The sequence below is a fragment of the Gopherus evgoodei genome, chromosome 3, assembly GCF_007399415.2.
Source record: "Gopherus evgoodei ecotype Sinaloan lineage chromosome 3, rGopEvg1_v1.p, whole genome shotgun sequence".
NCBI classification, from domain to species: Eukaryota; Metazoa; Chordata; order Testudines; family Testudinidae; genus Gopherus; species Gopherus evgoodei.
Window position 1 is genome coordinate 12,561,342 of NC_044324.1, and position 12,671 is coordinate 12,574,012.

Sequence of the window (12,671 nt, forward strand, 5' to 3'; positions counted from 1 at the left end):
GCCAGCAGATCCCACCTGGGGGCTTTGTGATGGAGAGATGTTACCAGCTGAGGGAAGCTTGAAAAGAGGTTGGCCCAGTGGGTAGGGTGCTCGGCGGGGACTTGGAAGAGGGGGTGTGATGCTTTGTCCACCACCGATTTCCTGTGTGACTTTTCCTGTGTGCCACTTAGCCTCTCTATGCCTACTAACACATCACAGGGGTGTTCAGTAGATAAACACCGTAAGGATTGTGAGGGGTGCAACTACTGTGGTAATGGGAGCCAGACAACAACCTTAGCCAGGCTGTCTGCTTTTTTGGCTGGGATCCGTTCTGTGGATCATGCATGCTAAGTTCTACTCCAGTTATATACCTGAGCTTGCATGCTCCCTTCTTTCGTCTGTCCATCACCTTGCACGGTGATGAATACATAGTTAAAATATCACAATATGTAGCTCTCCAAGTGTTTTACAAAGGAGATCACTCTCTTTCTTCCCATTTTACAGAAGGGGGAAACTGAGGCACAGAGCAGTCAAGTGACTTGCCCAAGGCCATCCAGCAGCAGAGCTAGGAATATAATTGAGGTCTCCTGAGCCCCAGTGCCCTGCTTTCTCCACAACCGATTATTCCCTTGTGAGCCACCTGCAGAGGGTCTCCTTCCCGTTCAGATACCCCCTGGCCCATACACAACGGTGGGAAGACAGCCACCTCCGTGTCACTCAGACCCTGAGAGGGCTCTGGAACCCATGCCGGGGGAAGAAGTGGTGCAGAGGGAGGCACCTTGTCTTCCCCCAGACACATCAAACAGCAGGGATTCTACAGCAGCGTGGCTCCAATGGAACTGTGCTGCCCAAAGCGAACGGCTGGGTGGGCATAGATCTCAGGGGAGATCTATGGAGATCTGGAGAGGCAGAGCAAAGCCCAGCTCCCAGGAGAGTCCACCAGGGGACTCCGATGGAATTGTGGTGGAGCAAATGCCTGTCGGGGCGGCAGGACAGCAATATTAAGAGACAGCTTCAAAAATGAAGAGACTTTTGCCGCTTCCATACAGCTTTTGCCGCTTTTGCCGCTTCGGCCATCCTTGTTGTCTGTCCCATGACTGCGATTGTTTTGCAGTTTCCTCACCTGCCGTGGCTGCAGCATGGCACCTGGAAACCGGATGTGGCTTTTTCCTTGCACTCCTTAAAGTCAATGGAGAACCCCCATTAACTTAGCTGAAAGCAGGACTGGGCTGGAAAACTTTTATTAGGAGAATGACAATTCTTCAGGAGTCTCTAATACATTTATTGGAAGAGCTTAAAGCACTTTACGAATGTTGCATAAGACTCACGACTCTTCTGTGGGGACCAGCCACATTAATACAGTGTTACAAGTTGGTAAACTGAGGCACGTTGGTGACTGTGCTCTACTGACATACTGGAGGCATGAGTCTAAACAGCTGCTAAGCAAGTGCACAAACCAATGGCCAGGAACAAGCAGAAGGAACTCCAGAAGCACCATTTATTCCCCATATCATTCAGTTTCACAGGGCATCCCTTTGCCTCATTGACTCGCCATCTCTTTTCCGATCTCAGCTGCAAGATTCTCCTCCCTCACTTGCCTCATTTCACTCTACAGGGTTTGGAGGATGCAGCTGCCATGAATAAGGCTCTAGCTGCATTACACTGCAATCTACAATTACATGCACCACAGTGGGTGGCTCTCTCCAGTTCTGAAAATGCCACGGGGGCGGTTTCCATGGCATGCACGCGAGTTTGAGTGAATGATGGGTTGGCTAATTACAGCTCATAAGCAGTGCCAATCAATCAAAAAAGGCTGAGGCTCTTCTTCTGTCTGCCTCCCAGCTGGGAATCCCCTTTACCATGGGCGGCAGGTTTGTATAATTTTTGGCGGTGCCCAGAATGGGTCCAAGCAGAGTTGTCCTGTCCATAGGACGGACCGGGGCAACCACCCTGGGCCTTACACACTGGGGGGCCTCCACGCTTCAAGGGCTGTGAGTTCCAGGGCAACCCGGGGGGCTAGTGGGGGTCCTGGCCCAGCAGCAACAAGCAACCTGGCTCCACTCCACTCCACCCCACCCCGCTGGCTCCTGGCATCACTTGGGGGAGGGGGTGGAATCCGTAAAGAAGTGGGGCGGGGGCTTGGGGGAAGGGGTGGAATGGGGGTGGAGAAGGGGCATGGTGGCAGAGCAGGGGCGGGCTGGGACCGGGTCACTTGCTGCTGCCAGTGCCAGGCCCCCCACTAACCTCCCAGGCCACCCTGGACCCCGCATCCCCCTGAAGCACGGGGCCCCCAAAATACAGGGCCCGGGGTGGTTGCCCTGGTCTGTCCTATGGATGAGATAGCTCTGAAGATATAAGCCCAAACATTGATGGAGCTGGGCCCACGTTCCTGAATATTGGTGGAGCACGGGCACCATGGACCCATATAACTCGCCGCCTATGCTCTTTACAACACGGAGTCCTGTTCGGCTGCAAACTGCAGGCCCTGCGGAGAACCGAAGTCTCATGAGGATGAGATCTGTTCCTTTAAATACTAATCAGCCAAACATGAGCTCCCAGGGTGACTCTGTTTCCAAAAGAGCTAATGCAATCCTGGGATGCATAAACGGGAATCACAAGCAGGAGCAGAGAAGTTATTTGATCTCTGTATTTGCCCCTGGTGTGATCGCTGTGGGAATACCGGGTCCAGTGCTGGTGCCCACAATTCAAGAAGGATGTTGATACATTGGAGAGGGATCAGAGAAGAGTCATGAGAATGATTAAAGGATTAGAAACCTGCCTTCTGGCCAGGGCTACCCAGAGGATTCAGGGAGCCCCTGCTGCCGAATTGCCGCTGAAGACCCGGCACTTCAGCGGCAGGTCCCGGGGCAGAAGGACCCCCAGCTGTGGGTCTTCGGGGCACTTTGGTGGCAGGTCCCAGAGCAGAAGGACCTCCCGCCGCTGAATTGCCACCAAAGACCTGGAGCAGAAGAAGTTCCGGGGGCCCGGGGCCTGCGAGAGTTTACCGGGGCCCCCGGAGCGAGTGAAGGACCCTGCTCCAGGGCCCCTGAACAACTCTCGTGGGGGCCCCTGTGGGGTCTGGGGCAAATTGCCCCACTTCCCCCCACCCCGGGTGGCCCTGCTTATGGCAGTGGACTCAAGGAGCTCTATTTAGCTTAACAAAATGAAGGTTAAAGGGTGAGTTGATGACAGTCTATAAGTGGGGGAACAAATATGTAATAATTGGCTCTTCCACCTAGCAAGGGAAGGTCTACCAGGATTCAATGGCCAGAAGTTGCAGCTAGACAAATTCAGACTGGAAATAGGGTGTATGTTTCCAGCAGGCAGGGTAATTAACCACTGGAACAACTTATCAAGGGCCGTGGTGGATTCTGCATCGCTGACGATGTTTGAATCAAGACTGGCTGTTTGAAGCTCTGCTCCAGGAGTTACTGTGGGGCAGTTCTCTGCCCTGTGCTATACAGGAGGTCAGACTAGATGACCACAACAGTCCCTTCTGGCCTTGGGATCCATGAATCTGTGATATAATAGCTGCTGTATTTGGGCTTGCTCCTGCAGGCCAGCACCAACCCTCCCATTGATCTGAACAGGAGCACAATGGGGCTCCATGACATCAAATTAAGGAAGGACCCTGTGACACCCTGGCACCCCACTATTCAGCACTGTCATGTAATTAGGATACATTTCGTAAAAAGTCTGCCTTGTGAACTGTCATTCCAAAAGTCTTGATCTGCTGGACATTAATATCTCGTTGGATTGTACGGGCTATCGCCGTATGGGAAGTTATGAAGTTTGGCTATATAGGTGTTACTGAAATATGCCATGAGGTTGAAAACACCCACAAGCAGCCTTTCAGGTACAAGAGTAAAAAGGCCAAACAATGTTAATGGCTCCTTGAGGAAATGCACACGAGCACAAGGGTTGCCCAGGAACTGTGTACAGAGATAGCACTACACCATGGGAACTGTTTGACCCAGGTCAGAGCAAAAGAGCTTTCCAGCAAGTGGGCAGAAGATATAAAAAGGGGGAAAATGACATCATGGGGGTACTTCACTCTCCCTGCAACAACACACCTGGAAATATCTGAGGAGCAAAGACTGAATGGGGGGAAATGATGATCATAGATCATAGAACAGATGGTCCCAGGCTAAGGGATTTCTAGCTTCTGTATGAAAACCTGGGAAACCCATGCTGAAAAGCCAAGGGAGCTCGTGCCTTAAGAATCTGCCAGTTTGTGTATCACTCAGGGTGAGAAGTATGTTACGCTCAGTTTGCAGTTTTGTTTATTCACTAGGTGATCTGCTTTGATCTGTTTGCTAGCACTTAGAATCTTTTCTTTTGTAGTTAATAAACTTATTATATGTTTTAATCTAAACCAGTGAGCTTTGACTGCAGTGCTTGGGGGAAATCTCTGCTTGGTTACCATGTGTGTGCATTGTCCTTGGCACATTGAGGGAGAGGCGGACCAGGTATTAAACCCATATACTGGCCAGATTTGACCAGGGCATATACTGCTCTGGGGTCCCAGGCTGGGAAGCTGGTGCTTAGAAATCCTGCGTGTAAGTGCAGCTGGGTGTGTCCCTACCTGTGTGAATGCTGGTGAAAATGCAGGCTGCAGGGCATTGCAGCTTGTCACGGAAGCACAGTGTGAGAGGGAGCCCAGGCTGGTGGGTCAGGGGGCTCAGTGGTACCCCAGTTCCAGGTGGCACCCTGTGGGGAACCTGTCACAGACTGCAGCTGTCCATTTTAGGACTTTCAAAAATCCTTGAGGGGGCAACCTCCGAAGGCTCAGGATTTGGGTTTGTTTTGGATCAGTGCCCCAGACCTGGGATGTTTCTCTGAACTATCTCAGCTGCTCAAACCTGCGACAATGGGCTGCAGATCTCACCAAAGCAGACTCATTTCAAAGATCCCCAGCTCCCCTCTTTCTGGCGCCAGCCGGGAATACCACGGCAGGTGCCTCTTTTTGCGGGATTCCATCACGTCCCATCCCAGCTAGAACCTCGAGCTCACGGAGGCGGGAGATGATTCAATAACAACCCTAAAGGTTCGTTTTGAGTGCCGTTAGAAAGATGGCTGTGATTTTAACCAACCTGCTTCACCCACAGAAGGGACAGGCCAGCTGTGTGGCCAGCCTGCCCGTGTGCTCTGGCAACACCTGATTCTGGGAATGGCTCCTTGGAGGTCACTGCGGAGCAACACAAAACAGCCCTGAGGCTACTTAAGTGGTGCCAGGTCCGAAACTGCCTCAGGCCAGCCCCAGGACGGGGGTGGAATAAAAGCTCCCCCTGCTCTGCACTGGCTCTCCACCTCCGGCTCTGCGGCCTGCCTGCCGTTTAGCAGCATCAGGATAGCGTGGGAATTGTGCAGCTTTCTCCTGGTGTATAAAATATTTTCTTCAAGCTGTTTCAGGGGTGGGGTGCTAACTGCTTTTCACTTGCAAAATAATATCAGTCTGATAAAGCATGTGTGTGAAATGCCTGAATTTCAGGCTGCATCAAGTGAAAAAGCTTTTAACAGCAAGCTGAGCTGGACAAAGCACTCCTTTGTCTCCACCTTACATTTGTCTGTGGGCTGATATGAATTCCTATACAGTTGTATCCTGCCAGGGATCTGCAGGCATCTCTGTGCAGCAGATTGGAACTCGTGGGTTCTATTTTCTCACCGGTCCCTTTGTTAAATTTGCATTTGACTGAGAATTGAAATGCGCAGTGATAAGAGCACAGCTTGATCAATGAGGTTTTACACTGGTGGCCATTGAGCCTTGAAGAGTCATTCTGCTCCACCAAGTGGCTCCGCAAGACAACATTGTGGGGGGTGGGGGTGGCGTTTCGACACCCCGGGCAATCTGCTCTGTTTACACACCGAGTAATGCAGTCCGATCCTTAGGCTGTGTCCACGCCGCACACCAGTGGCAGCGGCATGTAGGGAACGTGTACACGGCCCAGGGAGAAGCAAGCTGCGTCCACTCTGCAGCATGTAGCTACACGTGTCTGTGAAAGGCTCCGGCAAGGGGGAAGCAGCGAGGAAAGCAGTGGGCCACTCCTGGAGCCTTTCACTGTGGCGAGAAAAGGCTCCAGCAGGGAGAAGGCAGTGGGGAAAACCACTGCAGTAGGGAAGGACATAAATAGCATCATCGATGGGGGAGGCACTGCTGGGGCATGCAGAGAGGTGTGAAGGATATATACCAGGGGTGGGCAAACTTTTTGGTCTAAGGGTCACATCTGGGTATGGAAATTGCATGGTGGGCCATGAATGCTCACAAAATTGGGGGTTGAGGTGCAGAGGGGTGAGGGCTCTGGCTCTGGCTGCGGGCTCTGGGGTGGGGCTGCAGATGAGGGGTTGGGGGTGCAGGAGGGTGCTCTGGGCTGGGACCGAGGGGTTCGGAGGGCAGGAAGGGGATCAAGGCTGGGGAAGGGGTTTGGGGCATGGGAGGGGGTCAGTGCAGGCTCTGGGTGGAGCTTACCTCAGGCAGCTCCCAGAAGCAGCGGCATGTCCGCCCTCTGGCTCCTATGCAGAGGTGTGGCTGGGGGCTCTGTGTGTTGCCCTGTCCTCAGGCACCACCCCTGCAGCTCCCATTGGCCGTGCTTCCCAGCCAATGGGAGCTGCGGGGGCAGTGTGCAGAGCACCCTGGCTGCCCCTATGCATAGGAGCCGAAGGGGGGACATGCCGGCTGCTTCCATGAGCCGCATAGAATGGGGCAAGCCCCTGACCCCGCTCCCCGGCAGGAGCTCAAGGGCCAGATTAAAATGCCTGGAGGGCCAGATGCAGCCCCAAGGTTGTAGTTTGTCCACCCCAGGGTTCAGACCTGTCTTTATTCTACTCGCCTAAGCAGCGCCTCTCTGTCTACACTGCTACTTATACCGTGCTGGAGGCCCGTGCAGCACACATTCTCTATGCGCCTCTGTACAGAGCATGCAGTGTAGCTGTGCCCTTGGAAGTGGTGAACCCCAAGGCCCTGATTCAGGAAAGCACTTACACGTGTGCTTCCGTCAATGGGATTTACGCACCTGCTTCAAGTTAACCATAGGTGTAGTGCCTTCCTCAGGCAGGGCCCATGGGTTGCAGATGAAGCCTATGGGAACTGTAGGTGCTCAGCAGCTCTGGAAAATCAGGGCCATACTTCGAAAGCTAGATAACGGCCAGCCCTGCAAACTCCACTGGCCTCTGAAGTGTGTCCAGGTTAGGATTTAAAGATGTCAGGTACACTTTAGTGTTATGTTCACCACACACACAGAGCAGATAGATAAAATCGTGCCTGGTGTGGAGAAAGTGAGTAGAGACGTGTTATTTACCCTTTCCCACAAAAGAAAAAACAAGGGTCACCCAAGGAAATTAATAGGCAGCCTGTTTAATACAAACAAGAGGAAGTAGTTTTTCACATAACACACAATTAACCTGGGGAACTCATTGCCATGGGATGTTGTGATGGCCAAAAGTATAACTAGGTTTAGATAACTTCATAGTGGATGGGTCCATCAACCGTTATTAGCTGAGATGGTCAGGGATATAACTCCATGCTCAAGGTGATCCTACACCTCTGACTGCCAGAAGCTAGGAGGGGAACACAGGGATGGATCTCTCCAAAACTGACCTCTTCTGTATATTCTCCCTGAAGCTCTGATACTGGCCACTGTTGGAGATAGGATACTGGGCTAGACAGACTGTATAGCAGTTCTTATGTTATTAACCTTTCACAAAAAACACTCAGTGGATGGGTATTGATCAATCACTTCCTCCTTGACTCCCACATGTCTTCCATGGCCCTGAACTCTCCTGATTCTCCTCCTAATTCTCTGGCTGCATCTTCAGTGATTCCCATGCTGGCCCCTCTTTCTCTCCTCTCTGCCTGAGGCACTCAGGCGTCATCCTTGACCCCCCTCTTCTGCTACGCTTTGTCCCCTCAAGGGCTTCTGCTGCTATCATCCCCATTCTGATGACTCTCAAACCTCTCCCCCAACATGGATCTCTTCCCCACTAGTAAAGCTGGGCAGAGAATTCCACTTAGCAGAGGATTTTGATATTTCAAAATCTGGTTTCATTCCAAAAATTTCAAAATTCTCTGACAAGCAAACGGAGGCCCTGAGCTGAGGACCCTGGAAGTCCTGGGATCCCTGCTCTGAGGCAGTTCGGCAGGCATGTAGCTGAGGACCTGGGAGTAGGGTGACCAGACAGCAAGTATGAAAAATTGAGATGGGGTGGGGGGTAATAGGAGCCTATATAAAAAAAAGACCCAGAATCGGGACATTTGGTCACCCTAGCTGGGAGGAAGCCAGGCAGGATTCCCTCAGAACTATGCTGAAATTGAACCAGCTCTGCCAAACTTTCAGATTTGGACAAACTGGCAAATTCCAATGGAAAAAAAATGAATTTAAATATAACGCTTCTGCCAGGTGGAGCCGTCAGCAACCAGTGCCGGGATCAGTATCAAGGGGTTCCTTTTCAACACTACCATACAGAACTGACTCGAGCCCCTACCCCTTTGCAAGCACAGAGTCTGAGTGTAGAAAAGAAACTTTTAATGAAAGGAAGGAAATCACTCGACATTAATTAGGGAAAATGCCACAAGCGGGATTCATAACATAACACTATGAGCAGGACGCCCACCCCTGAGTGCGTGGGCCAGAGCCTTCTGCCTCATGTTCTTGAGTGCTACAACCAAAAGTTCCTTTACTGTGTCCCGCTCTGCTCCCTCACCGCACCCCACTCACAGTGATTGTCTTTGGTCATGGAGGACCCAGGGTTCAGAGGTGCATATGGGTGAGTTTACCTCCCACCTGGGAAAGAAGGCACCTTGCTTGCTCTGCCATCTGAGCACTTGCTCTGGCTGGCAGCCCTGCCAGCCACGGTTCCTCGCCACTGGCCACCCTTCCAGCCACTGTTCCTGGCTGCCCCACCAGCCGATTGCTTGCCATGTTCACCAGTCGCACCCACCAGCTGCCTTCTGCTGCCACCTGCCTCTCTGCTGTGACTTCAGTTAGTGATTAGCTCTCAGAAACACTGCCCCTCACCACAAATGATTTCAAATCTCAATTAATACTTAAAATAACAGAGACTACTAATGAAGCCTATTTACCTTTATCTTTGAACAGTGGGGAGGAACACATTAAACCAGACCACAGACCCTTAGGGACAGTCCACACCTCCTGGCTAAGATACCTGCCCCCATCTCTCTTACTTTTGGGGTCTGGCATTTGAGCCTCTGACTCAACAAGGTCCTTTCAGCTGAGGGTGACCCCCTCATTTGGGACAGGTTAAGCACAGTTCTGCTCCCCTTTATTCATACAGTAAAGATCAGCATGACTTTATCCGCTGGATACCTATGCAGAGTAGGTGTGTTCATGTAAATACAGTTTGCTCCGGAAGTCTCTCCCCTCCTGAACCAGCTGTCAGGGGAGATTCAGACCCTGCTTACACGAATTCTGCAGTTCAGCTCTGCTGTCTAGCGGCTGACTGTCATTCCGACCTTTCCAGCCCCAGCTCGTAGCAAAAACAGAGCTCCTCACCCCTTCTGCCAAACACCTTGGGGGGTCACCATGGCACTTCGGGGCTAGTGTGCCAGGGAGCTTTGGCGGGGTGGGGCTCGTGGCTCTCAGGGATCCTTCAGATGGGAGGGGAGGGGGATCACGTTTTGTTAAGGGTGGGGGAAAGCTCTCCTAGCTCTTTGGGGCTGAGATCTGGAGTCCTGGGGGGATTCGGCTCTTTGGGGCTTGAGTCCATGAGAGGTGTGTGCGTGTGTGTGTGCGTGTGTGTGTGTGTGTAGGGCAGCTCATGGCTCTGGGGTGTGTGTGTGGGGGCTCATGATTCTAAGGGGGGAGTCCAGGGGGCTCTGTGGGGGGGGGCTCATGGCTTGGGGGGCGGTGTGCTGAGGGGGCATGGCTTTTTGGGAGAGAATGTGTGTGTGGGAAGGTGCTGATGTCTCTTGGGGGCTGTTGGGTGGTGGGGGCTGATGGCTCTTTGGGGACATGGGGTAATGTTGGGGGGGCTTCATGGCTCTGGGGGTGCTGGGGGAGCACTCAGGGGCTGATAGCTGGGGGGGCTGATGGCTCGGAGGGGCTGGGGGGTGGATGTCGGGGTGCGTGCGGCTCATGGTTCTGGGGGTGCTGCGGGCGGGGTGGGGCGGCTCATGGCTCGGGGGCGCTTGGGGGGCACTAGGGAGGGGCAGATGGCTGCGGGGGTGGGGGGGAGAGTGTCCGTCCCCCTTGCGGCCCCGCCCGCGGCCTTGCCCGGCCCGTTGCCCGGTGACGGTGTTTGTGACCCGGCCCCGTCCGGGCGCCGTTGCGGCCTCACTCGGCGGCTGCTCTGGGGCGAGCGAGGGGTTGGACCGAGCCGCGCCGCGCCGAGCCGAGCCGAGCCGAGCCGTGCCGCGCCATGGCCTCCCGCAGCGCCGGGACCCTCCTTACCCAGAACCGCGCCACCTACGTGCCGCCGGCTCTCATGCCCGGGTAACGAGGGGGAACCCTCATAACCCCCTGTACCCCTTACACTCCCATAGCTCCCTTCCCCCCATAGCTCCCCTGTACCCCTGCGCCCCCATAGCCCCCTTCCCCCATAACCCTCTGCACCCCATAGCCCCCTGCACCCCCACCAACCTCCTCTGCACCCCCATAGCCCCCTTCCCCCCATAGCTCCCCTGCACCCCCTGCGCCCCCATAGCCCCCTTCCCCCATAACCCTCTGCACCTCATAGCCCCCTGCACCCCCACCAACCTCCTCTGCACCCCCCATAGCCCCCTGCATCCCATAGCTCCCCTGTACCCCCTGCGCCCCCATAGCCCCCTTCCCCCATAACCCTCTGCACCCCATAGCCCCCTTCCCCCCATAGCTCCCCTGCACCCCCTGCGCCCCCATAGCCCCCTTCCCCCATAACCCTCTGCACCTCATAGCCCCCTGCACCCCCACCAACCTTCTCTGCACCCCCATAGCCCCCTGCACCCCCACCAACCTCCTCTGCACCCCCCATAGCCCCCTGCATCCCATAGCTCCCCTGTACCCCCTGCGCCCCCATAGCCCCCTTCCCCCATAACCCTCTGCACCCCCATAGCCCCCTGCACCCCCACCAGCCTCCTCTGCACCCCCATAGCCTCCTGCACCCCCACCAACCTCCTCTGCACTCCCATAGCCCCCTTCCCCCATTGCTCCCCTGTACCCCCTGCGCCCCCATAGCCACCTTCCCCCATAACCCTCTGCACCCCCATAGCCCCCTGCACCCCCACCAATCTCCTCTGCACCCCCTTAGCCCCCTTCCCCATAACCTCCTCTCCACCCCCATAGCCCCCTTCCCCCCATAATTCCCCTGTGCCCCAATGGCCCCCCCCATAACCCCCTGCACCTCCATAGCCCCCTTCCCTCATAGCTCCCCTCTACCTCCCTGTGCCCCTATAGCCCCTTCCCCCATAATCCCCTGCACCCCCACCAACCTCGCCTGCACCCACATAGCTCCCCTGGACCCACCATAGCTCCCCTGCATCCCCACCAACCTCCTCTGCATCCCATAGCTCCCTTCCCCCCGTGATCCTCTGCCCCTTCCATAGCTCCCCTGCACCCCCATAACCTCTCACACCCCCATAGTTCCCCCACCAGCCCCCTGACCCCTGAGCCCCCTTCCTCCATCAATCCCTGGGTCCCCTATCAATCCTCTGCACCCCCCCATAGCTCCTTGCACCCCCATAACCTCCTTCCGCCATAGCCCCCTGCACCCCCATAACTCCCTGCACCAATAACTCTCTGCACCCCCTATCGCCCTGCTGCACCCTGCACCACCTCTCAGCCCCCCGACCCCATAGCCCCCAAGCCCCATCAATCCCTGGGACCCACATCAACCTCCCCTGCACCCCATAACCCCTCACACCCCCAGAGTCCCCCCCACCAACCTCCCCTGCGCTCCCCATCAGCTCCCCGACCACAGAGCCCCCTTCCCTCATCAGTTTCTGGGCCCTCCATCAATCCCCTTCCCCCCTAACCTCTTCTTCCCACCAACCTCCCCTGCACGCCCCATCAATCCCCTGCACCCCCATAGCCCCCGAAGCCCCACCAACCTCCCCTGAACTCCCCATCAATCCCCTGCACCCCATAGCTCCACTGCACCCCCATAACCCTCTGCACCCCCAGCAACCTCCCCTGCACTCCCCATAACCTCTACACCTACAGAGATCCCCTCATATCTCTCCTGCACCCCCACCGACCTCTCTTGCACTTCCCATCAGCCCCCCGACCCCATAACCCCTTTTCCCCCATCAATTTCTGGGTGCCCCAGCAATCCCCTCCCCCCATAACTCCTACCCCCACCAACCTCCCCTGCATTCCACATCAATCCCCTGTACCCCTTATAGCCCCCATCAATCCTTGGGACCCCCCATCAATCCACCTGCACTCCCCATAGCTCCCCCAACCTTCTCTGCACCCTGTATATCCCCTGTACCCCCATATATCAACATCCCCTGCACTCCCCATAACCCCTTACACCCCCATGTATCCCCACAGACCCATCAACCTGCAAGAACCCCTAATAGCCCCCTTCAATCCCCATCAACTCCTGGGGCCCCCATCAGCCCCTTACACCCTCACCAACCCCCAATAGTCCCCTTCGACCCCCATAGCCCCTCTACACTCCCACCAACGTCTGAGCCTCCGTTCAACCTCCCCATTGCCCCTTATACCCCCGTCACTACACACACAACCTATCAACCCCTG

At 55.1% G+C, this 12,671-nt stretch overlaps 1 protein-coding gene across 2 annotated transcripts in view; it reads left to right on the forward strand.

Annotated features, from left to right (window-relative positions):
- The first annotated feature begins 10,287 nt into the window (after nucleotides 1–10,287).
- Nucleotides 10,288–12,671, forward strand: part of FAM166C (family with sequence similarity 166 member C) — a 49,354-nt gene continuing 46,970 nt past the window's right edge. For both annotated transcript variants that reach the window (XM_030555088.1, XM_030555089.1), the window contains exon 1: nucleotides 10,288–10,424. In XM_030555088.1, the coding sequence (XP_030410948.1) occupies nucleotides 10,351–10,424 (74 nt within the window). In that variant the 5' untranslated portion in view covers nucleotides 10,288–10,350. The remainder of the gene's footprint in view (nucleotides 10,425–12,671) is intronic.